Here is a 24873-nt window from a genome sequence, read left to right on the forward strand (position 1 = left end):
TTAGTTTATTATAACCAAGGACTTGAGTAGGTAAATCTGTATTTTTCATTACTAAGCTCTCCCTTAATTCTGAAAGATACTATACACTTGTGGCGTGCTTTCTCTCCTCCAGGTGGGTTTGAGATGGGTAAGTTTTCACTTTGTCTTGCCTGTCTGTCTGTCTGTCTCTCTCTGTTTCCCTCGCTTTTTGTCTCTCTCTGTCACATGCTCTCGTGCTCTGCTGCATGCTGTCTCTCCCAGTGTCCTATGTGCACACTTTCCACTGCAGGTGTGTTCTCTCTGCCACACGCTTGCTCACTGCTGTGTGCACACTGCCACACACGCGCTCACTCTCTGCTGCTCTTGTTCTCCCTCTCCCGTACGCACTCTCTGCTATGCACAGATCGTGCTTTCCCTCAGTCCGTTGCTGCCTGCTGCTCTGCCTCCGTCTCTCTCTGTCAGTCTCTGCCCCTCTCTCCTGCTCCCTGTACCTGTCTTTCCCACTCTCGCTCTGTCTCGCTTGCTCTGCCTGCCTCTCTGTCTTTCTGTCCCCACTGTCCCTCTGCCTCTGGCGCTCTCCCTCTCTCTCTGCCTCTCATCCCCCCCTGCCCGCCCGCCTTGTGCTCCCTCTGTCTTGCTCTTCCTGTCTCTGTCTTCAGCATGTGTCCATCTGTTCATGCAGGTTTAGGAAGTCCACATGGGATTTATATGTACTTCTTTGTGTTTCTCAGGTATTTTGAGGTAATTTGAAATGAAAACCGCAGTAATAACATAAAGGCTTATAGTGGTGGTAGTAATATAGTCAAGTACTGACATCTTCAGTGTTAGCCTATAATCATTATAAATTTATGAAGGAGTAGGTTCTTACCATTTATTTTATGTAAATTATGTATTCATGTATGATTTAGTCATGTATTATCTGATTGTGTTGTATGTCTACTTTTTCAATTAATTGGGCAAACATAAATGTAGTTTAAAGTGTTCAGAGCATCTTAATTTGTATTTATTTTCACTTGTTCATTAATTTTAGATTTATGTTTGATAGATTAGAAGGTAGAAGATATGTATAATTCTGCTGATAATTTTTCTCAAAATAATAAACACTTTTTCATTCTCGAGTTTACTTGTCAATAAAAAAGTTCTTACCAAATTGAGGAAGCAAGTGATTTCGAAGGTAACATTATAATTCTGTCATCAAATTTTATCCTCTGCATAGGGCAAGTCTTTCAAACATAAATCACTTCTGGTATGAGGACTTACTGGGATGAATTAATCGTGGAGTAGCTGCTTGAAAACTGGATTATTAGTATTTTAAATCTTCTACTACTTTTTTGGAGCCTTTTTGGTTTTTTTAATGGCATGGCTGTTAAAAGAACAAATAATTGTGTTTTTTCCCTTAGTACTTCAGAAAGGAGAAATCTTTTTTAAGAGAATCTTGAAGATAGTGCGTTTATATATGCTTGCACCCAACGTGCACACACTTCTAGTGTTTTCATTTTACTTCCACCATTTCACCCACAGAAGGAACTATCCATTTCATTACAGAGGCCAGAATGCTGCCTCCTCTGGAATCGGACTGCTGCTTCTTGTTGGGTAAAAGTGGGTCTTCATCCTCCAGAAGTTCAACAGCTGCTATCCACAGCACCTGGGCTGCCCTCCCCCTCTTTTCTTCTCCTCTCCAAAAGGACTGATTTCCTACCTAGTGTCAAAATGTGCTGCTTCTGAACTGATCACGAGCCTGCCTTCCAATATACTGTTTAAAGAGAGAAGTGATTCTTTGTTGATATAATGATACTTTGCACTTGTACCTTGAGTTGAAATACTCATAAATATGCAAGTGTTTTAAACTCATTAGAGTGGGATGACACCTCTTGCAACCCTGACCTTTTGCAAACTTCAATTTGTCAAAAATAAAGTTGGTGCAGGGCTTAAGAAACAATAATTAACAACTAAGTAAAATCTGAATAACCAGATTGAAGAGATGTAACATGAAGAACTCTTAATTTAATTTCCTTGAATGCGTTCGGCTGGTATCTGGAGTCATGTCTCCAGATAGGTTGCATCATGATGATAAATATTTAGAAGCCATTTTAGCATAATTTATTTTAACCATAATTCCTTTAAAACATAACATTTAATGTATGTTAGCAAAACACAATTTAAAACATAAAAAGTGAGGCATCTTCAAAATGCCAGTGATGTTGGAAGTTTGCCTTTTATAATTTGAATTGCACACCCTTTCTCCTTTCTGTGGGTTAACTGTGTTCCCAGCTTCCTCTCCTCCTCACAGCATTTCTCTTAGCAGTCTTTTCCTCCCTGTCCTCTATGGGCTTTTTATTGCTCTCTCTCCTTTCCTCATTTTCCTCCTCCTTATCATTAGCCTATTTCCATCGCTTTCTCAGCCACCCTTTCACTTTTTTGTTTCTTTCCTCACCTTTCTTAATTCGAATAAATGGAGACTATATGAAGAACCCTTCTCATAAGGCTTTGTAGTTAGCTGGTACACTGATTGCACCCCAACCCTGTTAAGTCTTTGGCACTATAGGACCGTAAATATCAAAGTCAGTATCTGTAATGACCAATTAATCGATTACTGAAAGCTGTCTCTTTATGCCTGTGAAACTAACAACTCTTGTCCAGCCTCTTTCATAAGCTTTACTAGTTTTGTAAAAACTTTCAGTTAAGATCTGCTGCTGATTATCTTGAATACCAAAGTTAGTATATAATAATTTAACCTTTCAGTAACCTTTCTTAATGGGAAATTTTCTTTTTTGACCCTGTCAAGCAATTGTGTAACTATCTGCCTTTGTCCACTTAGACTTTTTCATACATTTATATCTGTTGCATGTGGGTAATCTCTTATGAATGATCTGTGCTGATATGCAAGAAAGCTCTATAAGAACTCTGTAAAATATGGTCTTAATTCACCAAGTTTATTTACTTAGTTTTGCTTCTGCTTGTAATCCTGGGATGGGGTTTTTTTCCAGCTGGTTACTAGGTTGCTGCATCTTATAGCATTAAGGACCCAACAGGAAGCATCTTTATTGACTTCTAGTCACTATTCTTTTATGAGAAAAGTTACTCTAGAGACATGGTGATCTCAATGTGCACCCAAAGCTGCCTCAGTGAATAAGGGCAGACTCCTAAATACTGTAACTACAAAAATAAAGCACCGTTTAATAACAGAAAATAACAAATATAGTTTTCACAGCACCTTGTTTGTTAGGCAATTTTCCTTACTTCAGAAATCTTATGTTTCAGAACTGCATTGGGTTATCTGTGCGCAGTATCTTCAGAAAAGCAGTAATTTTACCAGATAACCACTGCGTAGCTTGGATGTCACTGTATTGTTTGATATTGTCTGCAGTGTGTACTGTAGTAACACAGATAAGCCCATTCACAAACATAGCAGTTAAACTGTTGATAATCATGTGGGTTACAAAATGAATTCATGAAGTGAATACCATGAAAGATCAGGAATTGTCTGGAGTCTTACTTTTTTTGTACTGGTTCTTTTTATTTCAAAAACTAAGAAGAAATGCTGAGCAAGTGAGTCTAAGCAATAGGAGGTAATAAGGCAATAGACTTTATTACACAAATACCTTAGTAGCAGAAACAGAATCAAACCATTTTCTATTCTTAATTACATTTAAACTAAAAAAAGAAGCTTCTTCAAATGCTGAATCTTTTGTTTAGTCTTTTTTCACTTAACTGCTTAGTATTCCATTATTATAAAACATATCTCTATCTGTTTGTTATTCTTATCAATAGCTTACAAAGCAAGAAAATTTGTAATGGAATCAAGGGAGACGTTTCTGCCTGATACTGCATTTGGTGGGCCTTGTAGTTAAAGGCATGGAAGAGGAAGGGTTATCTACAACTTGAGCGAGTTTATTATGGCTTAGTGATTTGCTGATTGATTTCATTTGCTGTCAGTTAAGGCTCTCTTAATGTCAGCTTTCTTTGCATAATGTCTTGAAATAAAGACTGATGAAGTTTTTCAGATTGATGCCGCTTACATAAACTGACCCTGATTTGCCCTTCTGCATGACAATATAAGTGACAGCAGTTAGACAAAAATATAGCAATGAATATGCAACTTAAGGATTAAGAAAAACACAGTAAACCTTTCAGAATATAAGACTTGGCATAAAAAACCAGGCTGTTCTGTTAATTCCACAGTTGTCCTACACTGAAGAAATAGACTGGGATAGCATCCCAAGTGATATACCACTGCAGTGAAATTAGAAGAGGACAAGTTTTGAAAGGATTAAAAGTTAACCTGTTTTTTACCAAATTCTACCAATTTGCCACTAATTCATTCTGGGGTTTGTTTTTTTGGGGGGTGAGGGCTGTGCAAATTGTGGCTCATAAATTCACGTATGTTGTTACCTGTGAATTTGCTTCTTTACATTGTTATCTTGCAGGAATCATAATGAACTACTTTGATTTTTCAGTTGCTGAATTGATTGATGGTCTAGTGATATGTGCTGCTAGAATCCTAAGGTCACAAGTTCCAACACTTATATTGGACTATGAAAAGCATAAATTCTTAGGATTGATAAGGTCTATTGCTGTAGGTGTTCCAGGACAAACACGCTTCAAATAGGGCACTCTTTTTTAACGAGTACTTGTCCATTGTAGTACCCAGTTTCATTATAGTCTTCTTTAACTCTCCCTTCGTTATGGTCTCTTCCCTAATTGTGGTCTCTTCCCTCATTGTGGTCTCTTCCCATTAGAAGCAAAAAGGTGGTAAGAAATTAGGGGGTGGGGAGAAAATGAAGAGGGCTGGGGGGTGCTAAAGTAATGGAAAGAGGGTGAATGTGGAACTGTTTTGTAAACCTGAATGATAGTGATGCACAGCCTGCATGTTGGCAAGTTTACCTGCAAAGGATTGAATCTTTCATGGCTTTTAAAAAGATAATATCCATGGAAAGAACACCATTTGTTTATCCTCCTGGAACCTTGATAGAATTATAGATTCCTTTGGATTGCTTCCACATCATGATCTTTTTTTGACAACAGTGCAGTTCTAAAGTAAACATCAGGAGGAAACAATCACCCATTCCACCTGTGGGGCAAACTTGCAGTGCCCATTTAATGCCTGAAGACTATGTTTTAGTTCTGACTTCTCTCTGCTCAGAGGCCGATTTTGTGTTCTTTTCCAATACCAGCACCCATTTGTAGGTCCCCCTCTTCCTGATTGTATCATAATTGACAAATACTAAAGGGATAGATTAGAAAGCAAAGCATCATGCCATTGCTACTGCCTGCAGCGCCAAACTTTCTCTCCATCCAGTTCCCTATTAACTTTTTTATAAATTACTTTAATATTGCGCAAGCTAAAGATTACAGGTTGAAGTTTAAATTCTGAAGTTTTTACAAAGGCTTGCAAAGACCACAGAACTGGGCAGCGAGTCTCCTACATGTCAAAATGTGATGTTTGTCTGTACCTTGGCAAAGGTCACTATCCTAGATGCTTGATTTGTTCTGCATTTATTCCATGTGAGACTTGCTGCAAATTTTACTCTTTTGGGAAATAGACTATGGGACTGAGTAAACATTTAATGCCTAGAGGGCACATAGAATAGCAGTAAATCTGGTTGTCCCTCCTTAAAAAAGGGTTGGGCAGGGGAAAGTAAAAATAGAAGAGCATAAGAAACAGTGCTAAAATGTCTCCAGAATTTCTCCCAGCCTCCACCGTTTTAGTTCAAGGACCTCCTGAAACAAAATTCATATTTCTGTATTCAACAGCCATTTATTGTCCCATTGCTTTTTGAACCCATGTAAACTTAAGCATTCATATGACTTGTGGAAAGGACATTTGCAGCTTAACTACACACTTTCTGAAAAACTGTTTTCTATGTTTGTTTTGAAAATAGTTCCTGCTACTTCATTTAATATTAATACGTTAATGTTAATAAATATTCCCAGTTTACCTTCTTTATACTAGTCATGCTTTGGCATCATCTGTGATAATCACCTCGCACTCTCTGCCACTCCATCAGTAGTTGTTTCTTTTCAGGTTGCTTTCCTCATTTCCGAACTACAAAAAGGTGAAAAAAAGTAGAAATCATCTATAGTTTCTAGATTTGGTAAGCTGTGGAAGTGATTTCTCTATCTTACCGACATCCATAGGCACAATTGCTCAGAAATGACCTAACTGCAAGTAGTGGTCCAGTTCTGAAAAATGCATAAGGAAGTAGTAACCAATTAACATCAGAGGTAGTTGGGAAAATGCTATCCTCTAGGGTGTTTGTAAGTTAGTATAGCTGGGATCCTTGGATAAGAACCACCCACTTTTGTTGATCCACCATTAAGGTCACCACTCAAGCATATGATATTATGGTGCCTGCAGTCATTACCAAATCCGGTAAAAAAGAAAGACTAAAAAGGGCTTTCTCAATCTAGTTATGATATCCTATGATAGGGAGCATTTTACTTCTGATCCTATTGTTGAAGAATACTTTATGCTCTCTAGGCAAACTCATCTCACCTGTGCCTATCCTCCTTAGTTTTCTCGTTTCAGTGTTGCTATAAGCATCTAGTTTTATAAACAGAATTCAGAAAGTCACTTTATCTCTTATGCTTCTAAGGAATTGGATCTAATTGTTGACTGTTGGCCAGACAGGGGAATGGACTATAACAGCCTTTTCCTTACTTGCCAGGCTCCCAGCCTAATAATTCTGCAATCCGATCATAGATTTCCATTTAATGAAAAGACACTTGGTACACTTGCTGAAGACAAAGCAGAAAATCAGTGTCTTCCAGAATATTACCTAAAAAAGCTCATCAGGTAACAACGTATCTTTGAATTGTTGGTCTGAATGAGGACAACCAGAGCTCTGCCAACAGAAAAGTTAGTGTCTTCTCTTTGTCTTTCAAGCTGTTCCGAGTGAACAGCTTTCTCACCTAGCTTGTTGACCTCTTGCATAGAAGAGACCTGGACTTCAGTACAGTGGAATCTCACTCATCCACCAGTTTTTAGCATGTGTTGATTGGGATTACCTTTCTGAGTCATCTGTATGACAAATGCCAAAAAGATAAACAGAATCGGTTTTTCCCAGCAAGGCTTTTCTTCAGCTGTACACCCATTGTTAGTAGAACTAGATCTTCAGAGATGACAAGGATAATTTTATTTATCCTTCTTCCTCAGATTATGATGGTTAAAAGCAAACTTTGGGAGGAAAATATTTTCTCTATTTCATACTAAGCTTAAGGAGAGTGAATTGTCAAGCTCAGTGTCAGTACCACTTGAGGCAGATGCTGCCAATATTCTCCCAACTTTTGCTTTGGAAAGAGGGATTCTAATGTGTATGCTCATTGTGAAGGTCAGTAGTAGGTGTACTGTGCTCTTTAAATTTCCTTTGATTCTTCAGATTTTGGAACAAGAGCTGTTGTCCCTGAAATTTCTAATAAAACATTTTCATGGCATAAATCAGGTCTTGAAAGCAAGTCTGATTGGAAAATCTAGCCATTTGCATGTTGCTTTTTTAAAATAAAAATTTTGATAAAATTCAAGAATGTATGAAACCAACTAATTATCTCACATCTGAATTTAGGCAGAATGAAGGGAGAACACCTGCCCATCCTATATGTGACAGTGGACATTAGTTTAGGGTGTGTCCATTTAGCTGAGGAATACAATTCAGCTTTTCTAGATCATTACTTTCTCTATAGAACTGACTGGTGCTTTTTCCTGTGCTGGCATCATGAAGTTGTACACATAACTGATGTTTTGGTGAGAAGCCAAAATGAAAAAATTAGTTTGCTGTCCAACCGAACAGGTATAATTTGGAGTTTCCTTACAAAACTACAAAATGTTGCTTTATGTAGGATGAAATATTTATGTTGAATTAAAATGCGGTGCTACCATGAACACTTCATAAGAAAAGCAAAGGAAATGAAGTAAACTGTATCATAAAACTTTGTGCAGTTTTCTAGCCCCTGGGCTCCATTAGACTTGAGCATTCACCTAAAATCTGATATGAAGATTAGGACTCTGTAATGATTGTTTATGTATGAGCCACATAATTGCAGCTGTCATGTCGACTAAACCTGCCAGAAGGGACCTTTGTCTCTCCTAATAAATGGCAACTACAGCATAGATTGTCTTCATCTTTTTGCATGGAAAATACAAAGTGGACACATTTCCCCCTTCTAAGTATATATAAAATATTTTATCTAATTCAGTTTGAAAATGTTTTAATCTAAAATGGAAAAGCTGCTTCTTGTGGCTGGAAAAGAATAATCTATATCTCTTCATAGCTCTAGTCAAAATATTTAAGGAAATGTCTATACTGAACTCATATTTTGTGGGGTGATCATTTTCTTCTGTTGGACTCAGTGACGGACTTTTTCTACAGTGGTTAAAACTAAATTGGTATTTTTTAATGAGTTTCTAAAAAGGTTCATAAAAGTCTCAGTAGCATCTATTTGTCTGTAAAGCATATTTCTTTACCAAAAGTAACTGAAATTGGTCTTAGTTAATAGAGCACTCTTTAAAACCAATGAAAAAAATGTATTTTAATTTTCAGTAAACTCATTGTTTCTACTATGTTGGCAAATAGTCGAGTTAGTTACTGATGTTGGATAGTTTGTGAACAGCATTTCAGAAGAACAGAAGAGTTCTTCAGATCTCACATTTGCCTTCCATGTGAAGTTGCTTCAGATTTTCCTACTTAGTAACTTGATCGATTAATGTCTACTTCTCTCCCCTCTTTAAATTGTTGTCATACACATACACCTATAATTAATCCATTGGATTTCAGACAGTTAAGATGTAGTGTTTAGGTAATATTTATTTATAAAAATTGCTTTGCTTATATAGGATATCCTATCCATATGTAGGAATCCCTTAAAAATAAGAAAGAATATGCTTTTTAAAATTGATTTTACTTCTATGAATTTCGTTGTAGAAACAGAATTCTGTACTTCAGTTTCTGTACATCTTTTCTGGTTCCAAGATGTCACTCAATAGACCAAGAGCAACACCATCCAGATACAGGCAACTTGTACTTTCACTTGACATTTCACCTGGATTTTGATGAGAAGTTTTACTCTCTTGTTTCTTCTCAAGCCTGAATGTGTGATGGGACACTGCCATTTTTTTAAATAAAACTGCATCCTGACTTCTCTGTTGTGACTGCTGCTGTTTAGTTCCTCTCATCAGTGGTAATACATTGTGCTCACTCTAAGCAGATTTTCATGCTCACAGTTGAGGCACTTTAACGTGGACTTTATATTATTTTCTGTGACTACCTGTCCCTCTTTCTCTCATCCCTGCCTAGAATATACACTGCAAGAGAAAGTTGAAGGAGGGTTACCAGCCTGAAACTTCTTTCAGTTTCCATTTCTTTCTTGCCCAAGCCATTTACTTGAAAATTCTCTTCCTCCCTGACAGACGGAAATGTTCTTTTTGTTTTAAGACAGTGTAAGAAGGTGGGAAGGGTACAATGTATTGGTAGCATTTTCCCCATAGCTATAGCTTAAACTACAAGTTCTTCAGGGCAGCAATTGTTTTTCCTTTACATTTTGCATGCAGCTATGCTTGACTTTGTGCAACAGACAGTGAGAATGGTCTTTGCTTATAAACATTGATGTGTAAAAATCTGCATTTCTTTAATTTTGTGAAGTGGTAATTTGCTTTCATGGTCCAGAGATACTTCTGAGTAGTCAAGGCTGCATAGCTTAGTATAGTATGACTACTTCTGAGTAGTCATAGCTCCTTTGCTATAAAATTCTCAGGATTCTTCTACCTGATCATACCAACAAACACATAGGTCTTAATTTATCAGTTTCTAGAAGATCAATGCTATTTTTGAAACTCTTACACTTTGTAATAATTTTCATGGCAATTGTTGTTATGCCCATCTGCTGTGGTTTCCAATAGAAGCAGTTTCCCTTCAGTCTCTGTCAATTTCAATGCTCCCTTTTCAATTTTCTTGTAGGAAGTCATGTCATTACCTCTTGCAGAGAATCTAGCCTTTTATTTAGAGCTTCATTCCCTTGGGCTATCCTCTGAGACCTACAGGGTAAAGTAATTGTTATTGAAGCGAAGGGGATAGAGTTAGGCCCCGTGTGTGGCACTGAGTCAGCTTTCGTTGGGGAAAAAAAAAAGTTGTAACAGAACTGACCTGCTTTTTGGCACATTTAAATTGTGCATGCCACGCTTGAATGGAACCCAACAAAAAGTTTAGTGTCGAAATGAGATACAAGGAGAATAGATCATTAAAGAAGTGCCAAACAGCTGCAAAAGTGCAATTTTGCTGAATGCTGTTTCCCTTGAGGTTTTTTTCTGATGCCTGAGAAGCTGCTGTATTTACATCCTCTACTGATGTTGCCACTAGACATTTTGGACTACGGGTCAAGGCAGCCAGAATGGATTTTCAAATGCTAAAATGTATGGGGGAAATGAATTTTAATCCTTTCTTCCCCAAATATAGCTCTCTTAAATCTATAATAAGTATCCTGAAATCTTGCTTCTGAAAACAAAAAGTAATTGACGTATGTTTTGTTTTCTGGACTCATTTTAACTAATCTTATTTATGTCAGTTTGAAGCAAGGAAGTAATGATAGGCATTCCGTAGGTTATCCATTAAGCATGCAGAACTCCATTCCATGGAGTTTTGTTTTCACACCAGTTGCTTTTGCCTGAACTGCACTTCAGCCAAATTCTGTACCATAAATGAAATTCTCAGTCTTTTCAGAGTCTCATCACTTGTTATACTAGAGTTAATCTTTCATTCTTCTGAAGTCCATTCGTTATTCCTTCTCTTGTTCTTTTTCATCTTTCTGTATATGTTCCCCTTAGGTAAATTTACTGCCTGCTAACATTCTTTTTAGTTAAAGAATTTCCTGAAGGGAGAACCTAACAGTCAAATGTTAATTTTGACTTTTTTTATACTTTTTTTTTTAAGCACACTGTGTAAAGTAGGTGGTCTTGTTATTCTGGTTGCTGCATCTGATACAAACTCGATGCTTATATTGTCAGGCTGTTAGTCTGTTTGATACCTTTCAATAAACATAATTTCACGTAAGGTCTCCTTCCTTTAGTTTTGTTCCTTCTAAACAGGAGATACAGTTCTATAACAGCAGGCCCAATAAGATCCTGAGTTAAGGGTATAACATGCATATATAAATAAAGAAACTGATTCTTAATCACTTGGCATTTTATTTGTAACTTCAGAGTAGTCTAAAACTTTAAATGGAAACTTCTATTCGCAATTATTTATAATTCATAATCCAAATAAAAATTGGTTTGAACTGTGTTTGTTCTCATTAGCCAAGCACTGAGGGCAAGGGAGACACATGTACAGTGTTTTAATGTGGAATTGAAAATGTTTTTATAATGTATAATAAATACATTAAAACTTTGATGAGAGTTCTTCTGCTAATTTGCATATGCTGATCTGTATATTTCGTTATATGCTTCTATTATAACTGAATTGAGAACAGCTGAAGTTTGAGTAACCTTTGAATTTCATAAATTAATTTTTAAAAAAGGTTTATTTTCTTTTCATGTTTCATATTCCTTAAAGATTGTTGTGTAATTTGTCAGTATTAAAGTACTCCTGAAGATTGGAGTCTTCCAGTCTTGTAAATTTATAGCCAGTAACACATGCAAAAGCTGTTTTAAAGCATCGATAGCAGTGCGCACCTTAACATTACTGGTTCTAGAAGTGGTGTACAGAACAAGGAAATGATTGGGCATTCAAAAGTACATTGAGGGAATATTAGAAAAAATTGTCTTTACTTGTCCTCTGGAGGACTGTCTGATGTTAAGTGTTCTCAGTCCTTTTAAACATTAATCTAGAGAAAGAAAGCAAAGCTTAAATTTTGCTATTTTGCTCTGCAGTTCACTGGTTTGTAGTTTATAAACAGCATCAAATTAGTTTGTCTCATTTTTACTACCAACTAAGGTTTCTCAGCTTCACCAACCTGTAGCTTAAGCCAGAAATTTTTATGCATAGCCTCATATTGCAGATGAGACGTCTTTGAACAGGTCAGAAGGACCTTCTTCTTTATGGCTGCTTTGAAATAAACCTCATCTGTTAATTTCACTTAAAACAAAGCATGTTTAATTTTTGTTACATTTTATATATGTTCTATCTATTTATGTGTATATCTATGTATATTCAGGGCATTGGAGTATTGGTAGATGGCTCTGCACATACCTGGTTTTGCAGTGCTCTTGTCTTCTGGCCTTGTTTTTACAAGCTGGGGAGGCAGGCAAAACGGCCAGGTGTGCAATGCTCAGAATCTTCAGAGTCCCATTTTCTAAATAAATAAGGATCTGAAATTTAAAATACTTTGTTCTTTTATCATGTGAATAGCACTTACCTGAATTTTTCAAAATTTTCTGATTTGTTTTGCATTCAAAGCTAGTTAAAGTGATCATAGGGATTTTCTAGATGGGGGTACTGTTTTAAATGTATAAATACCCATTAAAAAAGATCCTTAGAAGTACTTATGCTTAAAATAACTTGTCCATTGAAAGTTATATTTGAAAATGGGACTTGGGCACTCTGCAAATTTTGTGCCTAGACCAGCACCTTCAGCATAAAAGCATCCTTTCTCCATGCCAACCTTATGAATTTATTTTCATCCTGTGAGTTGCAGCCAGTTATCCAGCAAAGTCATGCATCTGTTTTCCTGAAGCTGCCTGTGTCTTCTCTTAGTGTTGGAGCATGGGTCTCCTCTCACATTGAAGACACTTTTGACATTGAAATCACTCCTACCATTATATTTGCTTCTGCCATATCAGTAGCACATGGTGTAGAACTTTAAATAATAGTGAAATCCTTTATAAAATAAGGTGTTGTGTGGAGTGAAAAGAAAGAAGTCACTGATAAAAGCCATTCAGCTGTCTGATTAATTCCTCTTTTTCTTTGATTAATGCAGAGTAATTTATTACAATTTCTGCTCTTAAAATTGACAGTCCTATGTAAATTTCAACCATTATTAACTTGCACGGTGTTCCATCCATAGGAAGACTTTGTAATCACTGAATTACAGACTGGTTGAGGTTGGAAGGGACCTCTGGAGGTCATCTAGTCCAAGCCCCCTGCTCAAGCAGGGACAGTAATGTTTAAAATTAGTATTCTTTAGCCCCACTGTTGCTGTGGCCTCCTTGGTTAAGTGTTCTCCCCACTAACTTCCCTGTAATACTCATCTATCTGAAAAGGTTTTAACTTTTGAAGTGGTCTGAGTTGCAATAATATTGGTTCTTATAATGTTCGGGGATCACTACATCTGGCCTTCCTGAACAGAAGTCATTTTCTGGTGTGTATTTTTAAAACATTTTTATTTGTAATGGAAGACAAATTTTTATTGTTTCATGTTCTGTTCCCAGTTTGCATGTCACACTATTACCAACACATTCAAAACCAGAAGTGCTCCCTTAAATGTAGATCCTGCAGATGTGTATGAATGCCAAATTTTATGCTATAAAAATTAATCAGGAGGGTTGCTGAAATATCTTATTGCTATGTATGCTTAAAAACTATGTATATACATCTTATTGCTATGTGGACTTAAAAACAAAAGAAAACACTCCTTCTTAGCAGGAGAGGAAAAAAATTGTGCAGAACTAGATGTGCCTTCTCTGAAATTCTGTCAACAGACTTTGTTGATCATGGAACAGTTTCCAGAGCTGCAGATATATTTGTATCTGTAACATGCAAATAGAGATCTGAATTAAAGTGCTGAACTCCTTTAGAGATGTGTTTAGTCATTATGTGACAGATCTTATAACATGCAAATGACCAGGTTCTATGCCTATTCCGCATGTATCAAGCTTTCTAATAAGTGGAACCTTTGTATTGTGGAAAACAGATCCGTGACTCAATCTGTGACTGACATGAGTTATGTAAAATCATATGTAAATGAATGCCTTCCAATGACATGTCTAAAAACCCAAAGTATTTGCCTTCCTCTAGATGACATTTAGAATAAATGTTCTTCACACTCATTATCAAAGATTCTGCGTCACCCACTGGAAGACTCAAAAATACTGTTTTCCCTAACCTTGTCCTGAGTGAGAGAAATCTAAACTGACCCTGACTTTGCTAGGGAGTTGGGATACACTGGAAGAAGTGTATACCTACAGGTGCATAAATGCCACCTTCCACATCGGTAATGAATTATTAATAGCTGAGAAATTGCTTCCTTCTGGACTAAAAAAAAGTCCAGATGTCTTAGAAAAAATATTTCCCATGTCTGAAAATAAAAGCTTGTGAATGAATACATTTTTCCCAGACTGAAAATTTTCACTCATTAAGCAAGAGTACAAATGAAATAGCTGAGTTGAGCAGCAAGGAATTGATAACTGCTGTTTCAGTAACTGCATGGACTTAGAGTGGTTTTGGAGATGTAGGATGAAGCTGTATAGGTTAGTGGCTTCACTAGCTTTGTGGTAGCAGAGGTAAAAGGAAGAAGGCAAGGAATCATCTCTATGCATTCTAGTTCAGTGATAGCTTTAAATATCATGTGGGAAGTAATTGAAGGAACACATAAGATTATTTTCTGTGAGATTTGAGACACAGCTTGTTATGACGCATTGGTATAATCCTTGTTTATGAGTCACAAGCCCAGTCCATAGACATATTTCAACATATGTCTAATTTTTAACATGTGGGCAGTTGCCATCTGAAGACTCTCGGGCAGTTTTATATGGGGTGTGAGATATATCCACATTCTTGCTTGGTTTGTGAAGAGCTGCTGCATTTTAGTCATGTTGAATGTGGATAAAAAATTTTAAAAGCAGGATTGGAGCTGACAGCAGCAGACTTACAGGGCTATTATACACTTTTTGGGACTAGCACCATAGTATGTAAAACATTTTGGATATTCTTTCTGATGAGAAAAGAGATGATGGTGTAAATTTGCCACTGCTGTTTTCTACATTTGACAATGAAGTAACTTCATTGATTTCAGCTATGTTAACTTTTATTCTGAAAAGCAGTAGTGTCTTTGAGAACAAAGAGAGGAAAACAGTAAAAATCTTCATGAATGCCTGTTTGTGGTACTAAGTTTATTTTTGCCTGTATCACAGACTTACATTCAAAAGGCCAATTTCATATTATCTGTAATATGTTCTTACAGTAGAAACTTGCTACGGGTCATTTCAGAAGGGAAAACTGTAACTTATAAAATGTGATTAACCAGTTGTAAAGAAGACCAATAATCTCAACAGTGTTATGCTATTTAGGGTAAATATAAAGTTACCAGTACTGCCAAATCATTTGTACTCTCTTGTGCTGCTAACGTTATTATCAGTCTGATCAATATTACATGGTTAGGACATTCTTCCACTATATACATGAAAACAATTATATTTTCCCAGCTATATTGTAATCAGATTATTTACTTTCAGAGGTCTGTAGGTTTTAATGTGTTTCTTTTGTTTCTGTGAATTTTTTTTTTTTAACATGGTGTGGGAGGATTAGTAACGTGACTCATTTTGAAAGTATGAACATTTACCTGAAACTGTGTAGTGATTCCTTGTAAACAGAAATTGAACTTGTATCGAGTTTTGTATTTAAATACAATGAGAAATGGTATCAGCTGCTCAATGCAGTACTGCATGTTTGAAAACAGCTCATCAAAACACCTTCTAATTAGGGTGCACAGTCATTTGCTTTTCTTCAATGCTATTAACATTTAAGATTTTAGAAGGAATACAAAATCCCATGTTAGACCTTTTTAATGTTTAACTCCTGAGACTGAAATTTTGCCTGGTTTCCATGGTTTTTTTTAATTCTCTGATTAATAAAAGTTAGGTCTTCTGCAATGAATTTGGATGTATGCTATTTGGCATTTCAATATAGCCTGCCTGGCACTGATGATTTATTTTACTTTTTAAAGGCCATGATTAAAAGTTTTATGGATGTCTACCAACTTGCAAGTTCCAGAATTGACATGTTAGTGAGAGAAACAGCATCTCATCAGCTTCACACTGCAGCCCTAAAGTCCAAGCTCCAAACAGCTCGTCTTCATGAAAGTGAGAGCTTACAACTGGTAAGTCTGCTTTTCAAGTAATTTTTGTCATTTGGATGTGGTTTCCTAGCCATCTCCCTTCATGCTGCACAGTTTCTGTAGGGGAATACAATACTATTTCATTATAAACATAATAGAGCAATAAAACTAGTGTCAACAGAAACCTTCTGAGACTTTTCCAGAAGGGAAAGGGGATAGTAAAAGTTAACACAAGGATTAATTTTACTACTGTGTCTTCTACAAGGACCTGTTCATTGCTCCTGTCACTGGAAAAGTATACATTGTGATTTCTTTGTTTTTGGAAGTATAGTAAACCATTGAATTTTGGACCTGAAGAATTTAACCATCTAAAGATAGAGCACCGTGTTAAAACAGAATATTAACAAAATGCTTATTAGGAGATGTGATTTTTTTTTTTTAGACAATTGTAGTTATGAATAATACTTCTCACTAAAGTTACAAGGTTAAAATCCAATTTCAGAAATGATTTCTTGTCTAAAATGTTGTTGCCCACAAAGATACTTGGACTTGTTTAAGGCTAATAAGGTGATTCTTCAGATCTGAGATCTCTCTAGGGGGATTACTGAATGCAGATGTATTTGTGTCACACAGGAAGGAGGCCAGACATGTAAACTGTCATAAATATGTAGCCAAGTATGTCTAGAATGAGACTGTGTAAGCTGTGCAACTTGAGCACTCTTGATGTATTTCTTCTCCATCTTTCTTTACTTTTCGACATAGGATAAAGGAGAAAGCTCTGGAGTTTGGTTTGTTTTGTTTTTTTTTTGTTCTGCTCTCCTTCCTCGTTTCTCTTCTTTTATTCTTGGAATGAAAAGGACCATAAAGAAAATGAGGATTGTTTATCTTTTTGAAACAGAAGATCTGTGAGAAGAGAGCCGTCACTAATGCAAATGACATAAACACATCGGCAAATGTATATTCAAAGGCTGTGGTCATTTGGACTTTGGTCATTTCCAACAGAATTACATGAATTTCTTATCCTGCTTCTAAATTGGATCAGCACAATGGGAAATTAGTGCAAATAGAAAATATATTAATCAGTGCTGAATTTTGGTTTTAAGATCTTGAGATGATAATTGTTGAATGAAAGCTTTGTTTTATTTGTGACTGCACAACCTTTCTAAGAAACTAAATGGAAGTGCTTCACTGAAATTGCTTATTTTCTCCTCCAACCAGGCTTTATGTTTTGTACTAGGTTTACATGTGTCCTGCTGAGCCTGTGCCCAGTGTAATTGGGTTGCTCCTTTGCCTGTTATGATTGTTTTTGTTGTTTAAATCAAGATAACCACTTGTGTACTAAGGATTGGGAAGTCTGCCAGACTTGCTGCAGCGAGGTTTGCTTTCATTTGGATTGAGAGAGCTTTTAGCAGAGATTATGCTAGTCCTGTGTATGAATGGCTATGCAGTACCTTGATATGTTACAGTGAAAACAAAAAACTTGCCCCCCCAGCTCTCCGATGCCTGTGATTAAATGCAGTGCTTTTTAAGTAATTTGTGTCTGCTTACAGTATCAATGTAAAGATGATACTTTTTGCATTGTAGTGGGATCTGTTGGCCCTTCCATACAACCCTCTGGGGAGAAGAATAGTTCTTCCTTTAGATGCAGTTTAATTTGAACCTAAGCATAAGCATCAGTAGAAAGTGTTTTAAAATTTTAATGTAAAGGCAAAAAATTCAGAATGATAGATTCTTAAGTCTCCATGAAAAAAGTACAAGTGTTTATGGTATATTTTGTAGTACCTGGGTTTTCTGTAGAGCTTGTCCCTAATATTTGCAATAGTTGCATCAGGCATGTCTTTTAGTAACTTCAGGCATCACAACTTTGCAGAGTGACTTAGATTTTGAAGTTTCAGCCAATACTGTTCTGTTCTGATTTTGAAGAAGTAGTTTTGCACTAAATTTCTTTCTGTATTAAAAACATAGGACAGATTTTTTTGCTTCATTGTTTTAAATGGTGGTGAATGGAGTTTACTCCAGTTGGCGGCCGGTCACAAGCGGTGTTCCCCAGGGCTCTGTGTTGGGGCCAGTTCTGTTTAACATCTTTATCAATGATCTGGACGAAGGGATCGAGTGCACTCTCAGCAAGTTTGCAGATGACACCAAGTTGTGTGGGAGTGTTGATCTGCTGGAAGGTAGGAAAGCTCTGCAGAGGGACCTGGACAGGCTGGATGGATGGGCCGAGGTCAGTTGTATGAGGTTTAACAAGGCCAAGTGCAAGGTCCTGCACTTGGGCCACAGCAACCCCATGCAACGCTACAGGCTTGGGGAAGAGTGGCTGGAAAGCTGCCTGGCAGAGAAGGACCTGGGGGTGTTGGTTGACAGCCGCCTGAATATGAGCCAGCAGTGTGCCCAGGTGGCCAAGAAAGCCAATGGCATCCTGGCTTGTATCAAAAATAGCGTGGCCAGCAGGACTAGAGAAGTGATCGTGCCCCTGTACTCGGCACTGGTGAGGCCGCACCTCGAATACTGTGTTCAGTTTTGGGCCCCCCACTACAAGAGGGACATTGAGGTGCTGGAGCGTGTCCAGAGAAGGGCAACGAAGCTGGTGAAGGATCTGGAGCAGAAGTCTGATGAGGAGCGGCTGAGGGAGCTGGGGTTGTTTAGCCTGGAGAAAAGGAGGCTGAGGGGAGACCTTATCGCTCTCTACAACTACTTGAAAGGAGGTTGTAGAGAGGTGGGGGTCGGTCTCTTCTCCCAGGTAACAAGCCATAGGACAAGATGAAATGGCCTCAAGTTGTGCCAGGGGAGGTTTAGACTGGATATTAGGAAATTTTTCTTCACTGAAAGGGTTATCAAGCATTGGAAGAGGCTGCCCAGGGAAGTGGTTGAGTCGCCATCCCTGGAGGTATTTAAAGGACGTTTGGCTGAGGTGCTTAGGGACATGGTTTAGTGGTGGTCTTGGCAGTGTTAGGTTTACGGTTGGACTCGATGATCTTAAAGGTCTTTTCCAACCTATACGATTCTGTGATTCTGTGAAATGAAAGGGAGTAGTGACTTTTCTTGAGCATCTATTTGGTTTCAGAATTGTACCCAGTTTGTTGGTTTCAATCCACTGTGTTTAATCACATAACCAGTTCTGGTAACATTGCAGGCAAAACTTTTCATGTTGGAGACAAACACAGCACCTGGACTGTATTATTTGCAGGTCTCCATATGACGTATGCTTGTGTTCCTAGAACAGTAACCTGTTGGTCAGTGCTGAGACATATTTTTGAAAAGTCTTTCACCATATACCATGTGTGGAGTCTTACCTTATAAGATTGGGTTTTGTCTCACTATGATGTGGCTGTCTCTTGATGTCTTGTATGTAGTTGCCTAAGGTTCTTGCCCTCCCAGCTGTCCACTGCATCCAAGTTTGGGCCATTCATCAGTATTGATCTTTTCCATGTTCAGAAGGTATTGCTTTCCTAATTGACCTTTCTGTACTGAAATTTTCTATGTCGCCTTTCTTTCTATTCACACCACTTTTTTCCTCTTCTGTTGCTTTGGGTTTTGCTGATAATTGTAAAAACAAAATTGATGCTGTAAAGCAACATCAGTGATTCTGACTCCTCATCTTTTATCTAAGACTCTGAATTGACGTCTCCATCCTCCAGTCTGCTTCTAGTCCAACCACTTTCCTTCTAGTCAATAGTGTTTAGATTCTGAGATTGCTATGTGTGCTCATGCTAATGCCAACAGAGAGGAACAGGAAGGGATATGATTATGATGGACAGAGGTGAAATGAACGCTGGAATCACTGCTTACAGAGACGAGAATTATTATGTGGGGTGAAGGGGAGTCAATAGCAGAATGTCTCTGTACTCTTCATTAGTGTCCAGCTATCTGTCTGTCGTACTCGTCTGTGATGATTCTTCCTCTGTGCAGAGAAAGGCCCTGTGCATTTTTCATTCTTGCAACTCTTTAAAATTCAGTATGGCTGAAATACAGATTATTGGTTTTCTACCTAAACCTTCTTTTTTTCCTATTGTTCCCTATTCCCATATCTCTTTTCTGTTTTGTTTTGTTTTAATTTCTCCTGTTTTTTTTTCTTTACCAAATGCTTCTGAAATTTCCCTTACATTTCTAAATGGTCTTTTATTTCTGTTATCAAACCATTAACATTTTGTAATAGTCTTCCTTTGCAACCATAACTGTTTCACTTCTGTGCATTTCCTTGTTTTTTAAAATTTACTTTCTCTGAAGTGCAAGTAACACTGTCGCAATTCTGTCCTCCATAACTTGCTGCATCCCCACGTTAAGGATCATATCTATAATTGATAGAGCTAATATTATTGGTAGAGCTCTATTATTATTATTAGGAGTTCAGCTAAGAAGACGTCATTGGTACGGGCATATGTAGTCTTGACTGTAAGGATTGACTATAGGTTGCCAGAAGAGGAACAGAGAATCCAGCAGTCAACCTCTAGCATGGAATAAGATGGAGAATTATTTCACTGAGCACTGAACTCAGCACTGGATTGGCACTGCCATTTTCTCCATGAAATTTAAGAAACTATTGTTTCCCTTTATATGTCTCTGCCTTTGTACCTTTTTATGATTTTCCTTAGGAAAGCTTAATGTGCTTAGAAGGTGGGTTTAGTGGAAGTACTTTGTTGGTAGTAACTAAATGTACATGATCTGTGTGTAAGCAGAGAAGATATCAGCTAAAATGTTCTTGTATTTTTTTTTCCTGCCTATTTCTTGTTCAGCAACATCTAGTAATATAAACATCATGAACTGGACTGTGCTTTAAGGTTTCCTATTAAATGAACACTTGCCAGTTACTTTAACAGTACTGGATTCTGCTGCTTTGATCCATTTTGCTTCTTCTTCAGATACATTAGTTTATTACTGTACTTGCACTTTCATTCAGAGTTGCAGTAATAAGTAGGCTTTGAACTGAGACCTTTTAAGTGCTGTACTGTGCGGTAGTATAGTCATAAGCAATTACTTTGTGGGTGCTGTGGGGCAACATGTGGCATCATATTAGTCACATGGCAAGCACGTGAATCCATGGTATCTGCACTGCCAAAGAGTTTGTTGCTGCAAGCGCAGTGTTGCGGGGAGTGGATGCAGTGACACTGTATTTTCCAGTGTGACCTGACACATATGAGGAACTGACAGAATTCAATTCATTATAAAAGTTCTCCATAAAGTGTTTTCGTGCTTACAGCCCTGAGATTTTGTGCCCGATGTCAGTACTGCTGTCAGAATTTTAAGAATTTAAAATATTCTGATATCAGTTTTGGCAAACGAAAGACACCAGTTATATTACCTTGTAATATAACAAGTAATATTAGTAATGGTCAGGTGTTTCTCTGATCCTGAATGTGCAGTTGATCTGGTGATACTCCTTCCTTTTACTGCTTTCACTTCAGAATCAAAGGAGATTAGAAAATGAAGGGGAAAATACAGTAATTTATAAAGACGATGGAGAGAGAAAAGCTTTGTGTGCCCTGGAGAAATGGAAAATTGGGGAGCCAAAAGGATAACTTTAACTGAAAGGGGGGGAGAAGGTGAGTTTCAGATGGGTAAGAGGGGTGAACTGAAGGTCTGTAAGAAGAGCAGAGTTCTCTAACTAACCACGAAAACAACTGTTGTCTTTGGATGCTTCTCCTAACTGGGGTTGAAAATGAAATCACTCATTGCTTTATGTGGCTTTGCATCATCCTTACTTTTTTTTTCCCCACAGTTGTGGCTGTGACTGTCCTTTGTCTGAAAATGCCTAGTAATATCACTTAAAGTACTGAAAATACAGGAATTGTAGGTTTTGGTAAGGTGAGAGAAGCAAGTAGAATGATCTTAAGTGTGAAAAATCCATATTTATTGTTGAGATGCTAGTAATTGACATATGCTCTCATATGTTTGTGTTGAAGAACTGCATTAAGCGAAATGTTCACTTTTCTTCCTACTCAGAGCAGTCAGCTCTCAGTTATCAGCAACCCTGTTCATGGCGGGGAGAGAGAAAAGAAATATTTAAAACTCAAACTTATCAGTTAACTACACCACTGACAGTTTCTTCCTACTTAGCCAGGCTGATCAGGGCAGTGGTTTTACCTGTCTTTCCTCCATACCCTTTGTTTCCTTGTCACCACTTCAGTCTGTGTTTCAAGGCTGAGACCTCAATCTAACAGGGATGCAATGTCTTACGTTTAGAATTACGAGGATGAAGCTGGAGAGAAAGAAAAAAACTATTTGCCTTTTCACTTGCTGCATAGGAGAAAGGCACTCACTCCATTGGTGTCATGTTAAATGTCAGAGAGCGTCTTTCATGGGTTGGAGCCATATCTCTTGGGTTAGGACATGGAATGACTGATGTAGCTGGGGGAATTCTTCCCAGATGTTGCAAGAAGCAGATAGGTCCTGGATGAAAACTCTGCTTGGCTTTTCCACTACTTCATGCTAGCCTGATGCACAGTTGAACTGAAAAGATTTTTTGAAAGATTTGGCATTGAACTGGTTTTGTGAAAGATTTGGAGATACTAGTTCTTAATTTGCCTTGCAAAAAATAATCAGACTTGTTATTTTTATTGTTACCCTCTGTCTTGCAGTGTTTTCTTGGAAATAGTCTAGGACAGAATTCAGTAAGATATGGACCTCAAATAATTGTAACTTTTGCTCAGTACTGTTAATTACTAGTGCATGGTTTATTTACTGTGAAACATAGGAATGTTCTTAAAGTGGTAGTAAGTAAAGAAAAATCTGACAGGCCCACAAGGAGAATTTCCCAACTATTGAGATGATAATAGACATGAGAGTGGAAATAATCAGTATAGGCAAAAGTAGAAAACTGTATTCAAAATATTTACTAAGCTTGAAGTCTCTATCAGGCTGAATCCACAAAGCAGTAATATCTTGCAGAAACTATTTTTTCACTGAAATATTTGCATTTCTTACCTGATTTTAAGCAATTGGGCATCACTTGCCAACCTTACTGCATAGCCAAGGAATGCAGGTATCCTAGTGCAAATGCTTACCTTGTAATGTAGTATTGCTTACACAAGTAATAGTTGTAACCAAACAGTATAAATCATGTAGTTTAAACTATTTGTTGATTACGTAGTACCAATAAAAAAATAATAATATGAAACCGCTATTATAAATCACATGTAACTTAGGGTAAGGTGTTCAAAAAATTATAGTAATCCAACAACACATTTGGTATTTCGTAAAGAATACTTCCTTTTCTATGCAAAAATTTTTTGATACTCAATATTCTAGGTATGTGAACTTTTAACTTGTCAGACTATTGTAACATATTTGAAAATTATAGTAATTTGATTAAAATGTTGCCTATAAGGCAAAAGGTTCAGTTAATGGAATCCATATGTAATTAAAATGCAGAACTAAATGTAATCAGACCCCAGTGACTGGTGCCTTCATATTGATAGTTTTACAATGGCCTCTGGGGTTGAAAGTTTATGTTAAAGTTACTAACGTAGCTGCGCTCCAGAAAAAGAGCAAGACAGTTTAGATGTTTCAGGTATGGCAACGTCCCGAAGTGATAGTCACACAACAAAAAAAGTTGATAATCTGAATTTTAGGGGTATCTTCCACTGGCAGGTGGTAGAAACACGAGACTGCTGGAGTGTACTAGTCAGAGAATTGTATTCAGCAGCAACACTGCTACGTAAACATCCCTAAATGAAGGATCTTGCTGTGAGCAAGTAATGGTGTATTTTTTTAATAATATAGTTAATTTGTGTGAATGCATGTTTGAATCATCTGAAAGTTATAGACACAACACTATGTACCAAGCCACAAAAGAAGTTTAAAAAAAATTCCTGAACTTAAAAAAAAAAAAATTATTTTCTCTGGACAGTTTTAAGAGTCGACATCCTGTGTTAGAGTTCTCTAATCATCACCAGCACAATTTACAATCAGAACACACAGAGAGCCAGTTCAGACCAGCTCATCTGTTGACTTTGGCAGAAGCCCTTAATCTCACTGTGTGCAGCTGCCACTTGAGAGCTGGGGACTCGGCAGAGAGCCGAAGGAGGGTGGGATGCAGGGTTGGTCAAGGCATGAACACATAGGCCTGCTTCATTTCAACAGCCGTACACTGCTTTTTTTATAGTCTTTTCATTTTACAGCCTTTTTTTTTTTTTTTTTTTTAAACCTGAAATTAAATGAGGACCTCTCATGAGCCACTGCGCTCCAGGCATAAGAAATTGTAATGTCTGGCTTCCAGAAACTGTCCCGTCAAAATGTGCTTCTGATTAGGTGGCTTAATTACAGCTGTGAAAACAATGTTGATTTAGGCCTCAAGATTCCAGTGCATGTCAGCCGTTATTAGCTAGCCTTGGACTGAAGCCACCATTTTAAACTCTGTACCACTAAAGTCACACACTGCCTGACAACTTTTTATTTAGGCAGAAACGTTGCCAGAAGCAACACATTTTATGCAAAATATTTTTCATTGCGCAAATTTCAAATGTGACACTGTTGATGGACATAAAATGGGCAGTTATGGGTGGACTTCATCAAGTCCAAAACCTAACTTTTGCAAACCGCCCCCCCCCCCAAAAAAAACCACCACCACCACGACCCCCCTGTTTAAAATAGTTTTTATAAAGTTTGACTGACATAATGCTTAATTTTAATTCCTTTAATTCAGTTTTATTCCAAATCCAGCATGTTGGTTTAACCACCCAATTTTATTGCATCTAAATTTTCCTGACAGTTTCATTTGCTGTTGGGAAATAAAATTGCCATTTTTGCAACATGGGAAATAATGGCTAGTTTCAAAACCAATATGTTTGAAACTTCCTTTGCCTGAAGCAGGTTAAGGCACACACTCAATTTACTTTAGGGTAAAAAAGCTCATTAAATAGTTTTTAATATTTTAATATAATTTAAGTAACTGCTTTCACAGTGGGAAGGCTTATTAGG

The 24873-nt window shown here is 37.3% G+C and overlaps 1 protein-coding gene across 4 annotated transcripts in view; it reads left to right on the forward strand.

The window, feature by feature from the left end:
- Positions 1-24873, forward strand: part of CCDC171 (coiled-coil domain containing 171) — a 158592-nt gene that overhangs the window by 119548 nt on the left and 14171 nt on the right. For 3 of the 4 annotated variants that reach the window (XM_075527213.1, XM_075527215.1, XM_075527214.1), the window contains one exon: positions 15847-15999. The exons of the other annotated variant lie outside the window; for it this stretch is intronic. In XM_075527213.1, coding sequence (XP_075383328.1) covers positions 15847-15999 — 153 coding nt within the window. The remainder of the gene's footprint in view (positions 1-15846; positions 16000-24873) is intronic. 4 annotated transcript variants of the gene reach the window in all.

This window comes from Mycteria americana, chromosome Z, assembly GCF_035582795.1.
Source record: "Mycteria americana isolate JAX WOST 10 ecotype Jacksonville Zoo and Gardens chromosome Z, USCA_MyAme_1.0, whole genome shotgun sequence".
Lineage (NCBI taxonomy): Eukaryota > Metazoa > Chordata > Aves > Ciconiiformes > Ciconiidae > Mycteria > Mycteria americana.